The 6,000-nt window shown below is 36.1% G+C and overlaps 1 protein-coding gene across 2 annotated transcripts in view; it reads right to left on the bottom strand.

Moving 5' to 3' along the window:
- Positions 1–355: 355 nt before the first annotated feature.
- LOC138709265 (constitutive coactivator of peroxisome proliferator-activated receptor gamma-like) overlaps positions 356–6,000 on the bottom strand; it is a 52,551-nt gene continuing 46,906 nt past the window's right edge. Inside the window, exons 6-8 of one of the 2 annotated variants that reach the window (XR_011334893.1) lie at positions 3,511–3,606; positions 3,036–3,232; positions 356–586 (exon numbers count right to left, since the gene is read on the bottom strand). Coding sequence is in view for 1 of the 2 variants with exons in the window: in XM_069839924.1 (XP_069696025.1) it covers positions 521–586; positions 3,511–3,606 (162 nt within the window). In the remaining variant the exon portion in view is untranslated. The remainder of the gene's footprint in view (positions 587–3,035; positions 3,233–3,510; positions 3,607–6,000) is intronic. The other variant, XM_069839924.1, reaches the window with a different exon arrangement.

Below are 6,000 nucleotides of genomic sequence, written 5' to 3'. Positions count from 1 at the left end.
TGGTTTTTATAAAATTTACATTTCACGATCAAGTTATAAACACCAATGAAACATTTCTCCCCTTTATTAGACAATGCTTGTAGGTTGTAGAATAAAGTGCTTTATATTCTAAGGAAGAAACCTAAAAATAAACGTGCATGTGTGGTACAAGACAGGAAATGGGTATTTTTTCATGTAAGTTAATGCAAATTTTAGAAAATGTGATTTCTGAGAAAATCTGACGTGTTAGGAATTTTCTGACCTCAAATCTGTTTGCAGCGCGTCAATTTTATCTTGGAACAACTAAAACATTCCATGCAATGAAATCAATGTTGCCTAGTGTAATCTATTCGTGATCAACAATAAAATAAACAGATTGATATATTAAAAGACTTTATTAACTAAGCTACTTTGTGTTAAGTTTATAATATTCTGCACAATGTTTTTAAATTATTTATGTACATTTGAACTGGTAACAAATATGGAATTATTATAACATTAGAATGTGGCGGTCATGTGACGAGCAGTCTTCTTTTTGCAGTTACCGCCACGATGTACGTGGCTGCACGATGTCCAGCATACGTCTGAAATCCCGATACACTTCATCCTATAACACAATAATTACAAAACTCTTTTTACGTAGAAACCTTTAAAGCAATAAGCGTTGTAGAATTGTTCACCATTGCGCTTAAATATTACGATGTTTCTTATACAGTCCGCCAACTTAATTTTAGGAAGCGCAGTCGAGGGGCGATAAACTGCGAGCATATTCCTTTGCCTATAGAGTGCCATTTAGTTATCATGGAAAGGTGGAGCGGTGCAAAACGTGTTTTAGCAATAAAAATCTTTTATCTGTTCATGCGACTTAGGTAGTCGTCCATACAAAATTCAGGTGGTTCACCAATTAAAACATCGCGACATTCTCAACGGAAGCGCGTTTTCTGAGGAGATTTTAAATGGTATGGATGAAGATGAAGACTTTATTGACACTTTGTGGGTGTCTGACGAAGCACATTTCCATCTCAAGGTGGTAGTCGCTAGAAGTACGTGCTTTTCAAGAAATAAATGGCAGATTATTTACTTTACATCTCACGCATAGGCGGATATACGGGGGACCTAGAGGGCAATGCCCTCTCCTCTGGTCTACGTGATATAGGTTTTTTCTCTCTCTCTCAATAGGTATGAAGAGAGCATAATTCTGAGGAGTTGTAATAAGTTTATTTGCAAATTAACCCCATACCGCAATCTGGGACAGATATGGCACATACCGGTTTATATTCATATAATTTATAATATAAGCATATAATATTTCAAACTGCATACTAGGACAGATATGGCACACGGTCAAGAATTGGATTTGACCATATGTGACATCAGTTGAGAAAGAAAGAGCTACTTAAGTTACTTTAATATTAAACCGGTGTGTGCAAGACTGGCCCATGCGGTAAGGGGTTAACTTATAAATCAACATTTACGTGAACATGTTTCTAAACCTCTAAATGTAGGCATTCATTATACGATGTCTTTTTATTGTATGAGTGAGAAGGAATAATTGGGGCAAGCCTGGAACATTTTATAGAAATCTAAGAAGAGTTAATTCAGTTCAGCTCATGTGACAATGAATTCGCGAGACATCCCTTCCTTTATTAAAAGTATAGAGCAAAGTGGAGACGACTTTTTAGCGACATTAAACATCTTATTTGGCGACTCTGATGTGACGATTGTTGGTAACACTATGAATAACTAACTTTTTTCGAATACTGGTATCATATTATATGGTTTCTCTCCAACAGCTCTTGCATAACATTTGTTTTTGTAAAATTATTAGCAATATTCCATACTTAGTGTTTGCTATAGATGTATATATTCTTAAACCACCTATAAAAAGCTCAATATTTACGTAAGAAATAAATCCATTTATCATATTTAAAACATCCTTAACAGCTGGTTCATATTTCTTACAATATAAGGTATCTGAGATAAGATTATCCTCTTTATTAAGCAGGGAAAGTGTAAATAATTCTGTATCTTTTGGCAAACACATGTATCTGTGTCCGATTCTAAAGAAATAAATAAATATAGCAGTCTTTCAATCTGGACACCGGAGAAAAAGATTTAGAAATTTCGGTGTAGAAAAGATTATAATTTCTTATGCCTGTCGTGCGAATATTGTTAATAAAGTGATTCGAAGGTTGATGTTTTAACATCCAGAGAAAGAGGGTATTCAGAAAGACACTTAAAGGGCGTTGTTTTTCATTATGAATACCTTGCTATTGAAATGACTCGTACATCTTAACCTCTTCCCTTACTATTTATTTTACCAGTTTTGTGAAAAAAAAGTGTCATATTTTTTTATTTTCGTAAAGAGGTCATTTAATATTGCAGAATCACTGTACATCACTAATTTTCTTACATACTTAAAAAATCACTATGAAGTAGACAATGGGACTCAAAGGAGTTAACTCGGGTTAATAAATTTTGACACATGTTAGCAACCCGAGTTAACTCGGGATAATAAGGGAAGTGGTTAATCAGAGAAAAAAATTCATTCAGTATTTAACAAATACCAGAAACAACATGTCACAGATTATGGTGCTAGAAACTGAAATGTAGTTGTAATAGGTACGGTAGTGAAGACAATAACTGAAAGGCTTTCTCCCTAAATGAGTTAAGTCCATTTCAAGCAACTATACAGGAAGGACAAAAAATTGTGGATCCTATTTCAACTTATGCTGGCCGTTTCCCGATGGTTTCTTATTGTTGTACACAAATGTTTTCAGCATACATAGGTAATCATCGGTTTAAATCTACGTTTTAAATAGGACCATTTTTAAAGTAATAAATTAATACAAATTCTGTGTGATGCTTTTCATTGAGCAAAATCCCAGTAATAGTGCAAAACTTGTTTGAATTTTTAAATTTATACCTTATATTTATAAAAATTCTGATCATACACCTCGACATACACGCAACACGTTGCTATCTACTGCCCTAGGGTCAACATCTGACAATAATAGCAGTATGCAGTACCATGTAAACATGATACTTTGACTCACCTCGTACCCGCTTGCAGTCTCTTGCATATCTTCTGGCCGATAATTCGAATCGCCAGTGTCTATTTCACATTTTCGCTTATAACCTCCAATTGTCACTATAAAAACCTCTGTTGTTCTTCATATCTTGGCTGGCAGCGGCCATCTTCATACTTAGCTGTTTCCTGAACAAGTGCACATGCACAAAGGATTTCCGTTTCCTGAACAAATGTGAAGGTTCAAAAAACTTCAGTTTCCTGCACAAACGCGGGAAGGACTTAAAATGTTTCGATGGAAATCGGGCTATGGACTTATTGCATGGAATCGTCTTGTTTATGCTTCGATATGTTCATGGAAGTGAGTTTCGAAGGAAAACATACAGTGACGATTGCAAAGAATATTAGGAATACAGCAAAAACTCTTTTTTCATTTTTGTGGACTTAAATCATTTTGGGAGAAAGCTCTTCAGTTGTTTGTTTTGTGTATTTTAAACAATTACCTTATAACCACAGAGACTTTCATTACTTGCTCCTCGTATTGCTCTTGTGTACATGTCTAGGAGGAGTTTTCCATCAAAATAAAACCATGGCATTGCCTGAAACAATGGATTAATCCAATTATTTTTAGATTTCATTAATGACTGATTCATCACTTCATCAGCATTACAGTACGATTATTTAGTCCTGACAGTCGCCGGAGATGTGCGCCTGAGTCAGGGGAGTTCTGTTAGTTACGCCAAGGGGTGTTTGGGTTAATCACTCGCTTGCCTTCTCCCAAAACATATTCTATTGTCACGTAAGCATGCATGTTTGTAATAAGTTGGCAATAATGCTTTTGGAACCCCGGAATATAAAAAGAAAAGAAACATATTCGGTATACATACAAAGGAATCCGGAACAGTCTGTATCATTACTCCCTCGTGCTATTCTCGTGCTTTGTACAGGGACATCATTTTATTTTTACTAACATTTTTAATATTAACCTGTCTATACCTTTAGAGAACCGGAAACACCGCTTGCTCCCCCCTCCAAGACTGGAGTTCGATGATACTGGCGTAAAACACAAATCACTCTACTAGGTATAGGAAGGAAGAAAAGTAGTTCATCCATTTACGTAAACTAGGAAATATTGCGATTTTGAGTTTGATAATTTTCATTAGGTTTTTCTTTAATGAAAGTACAGTACTGTATTAAGAATAAGTGTTTTTACTCACGAAGTGAGTTATCCATGCGAACGTATTCATTATGCGGTGTATATTATACTGTCTACAGCACATTAGCGTACAATATAGAGAAAGAAGTTAAATTGAAAAATAATCATAATATGAATATTTAAACACAATTTTGAAAATGGTGGCCGTTCATTTCGATACAGGCTTCAGTTCTTTTGTGCATATTATCGCACTATAGACTATTGCATCTAATTCCAATTGCCAGTTTCGTCCTTCGTACTAGTAACTCATGTTGAAATAATTCTATACCTACTCTACGTACTGTAAATTCAATCTTCACTTCTGCCCGACCCGGAAATATAAAATTACTCAGACATGCTATCTACTGTCCGTCCAAGTGGTTATGCCGCAGGATTGTAGAAAGGGAGGAAATCACGTGACAGTTAATTACTTAACGAGGCCCTTTTAAGTTAAATTAAACAGCTGTATAATATTACGTAAACGCCCAATTCCTAAGAGAAATTAATGTTTTCAGAAAAGAGCTAAGACAGCCCAGCTTTTACAGAGGGGCGAGCAGAAGCAGGTGGGGGAAATCGGGATGCGACGTAGGCAAACGGACAGTACCTGTGCGAAAATATGATTCAATATTGAAAGCTCTTTCGTCACTGGAAAACGCGAACATATTTCTGGAACGTACTATACTCAGTAACTCAGTACTGCTTACTATCTGCTGTCTTGGCTCTGTGTGGAGTTGGAACTTCATTAGTAGAAGGGGTGGGAGTAAAGTACATTAAAAAACTCAGGTACAATAAAAATTGAAGTAAAAATAAAATGATGTCCCTGTAGTAGTGCACGGGTAGTAAGAAATCAGGTGTCATTGTTCTGACGTGAAACAGTGGCAATGGAATCAGAAGATAGTGATAGGCTTCATAGGCCCTACTTCCAAAAATCTACTTCCGGTGTACTTAAATATAAAAGATGGAAAAAGATTGTATAAGAAAATTTGATCAACTAATCTTAAATTTACTTAAAGATTGATTGTGCGGTGATAAAACGAACTATGAAAGGGCTAGATGTATGTTCTGGTTCTTCTATTGTTGTTCCTCCTGAGGAGGAAGATTATGCCTTCCGTTTCTTAGCATTTTCATAAGGTAAGCAGAAAACAGAGTGTTTAAAAATCATTTTATGCGTCCATATTTAATTTTTAGCAGTTATTTTCTTATACAAATTTTTAAAATTGTTTAAATAGAACATTGTCAAAGCGGTGTAAGTAAAATAATCAAAATAGGCCTAGTTTTATGTGTGGTGTACGACCCTCCAATGAAAAGTACGATAATTTTATTTGGAAGCACTTATGCGATCCAGTCAAGCCGCAAGGTTGGCACCGCTGCCTCGTACACTTGCATTCCGACCGCTAGCCGCTTCTATTTTTTTATCTTGTGGATTTAATTGAAGTGAATTTTTATGGCAGGCAGAGTAACTATCTCATGCCCCCATGTTTTATATTGCTACCAGTGCACTTCATTAGAACCAGGTACCCAGCTTCGGAGCCGTTAGCCCTGTGAACTTACAATATATTTATTTTCCCCTATTATCACAGTACAGGGCTGTTATCTAAGAAATTAGCAAGTTCTTTGTGATAGTAGAAGAGAAAGAGTGGGGGAAGGGAAGTGGTCCGTGGGCCATTTCTTTAGGGCTCATCCCGACATTTGTCTTATTACTCAAGGGAAACCACGGGAAAACCTTGAGCAGGATGAGGTGTCGTGCTGACGACAAGCCAATTGGCTACAGAGGGGTCTGAATATGTTGAGGTGGGAG

The sequence above is a fragment of the Periplaneta americana genome, chromosome 11 (assembly GCF_040183065.1).
Source record: "Periplaneta americana isolate PAMFEO1 chromosome 11, P.americana_PAMFEO1_priV1, whole genome shotgun sequence".
Lineage (NCBI taxonomy): Eukaryota > Metazoa > Arthropoda > Insecta > Blattodea > Blattidae > Periplaneta > Periplaneta americana.
The sequence above is the reverse complement of the archived record's forward strand: the minus strand, read 5'-3'. Positions and strand labels throughout refer to the sequence as shown.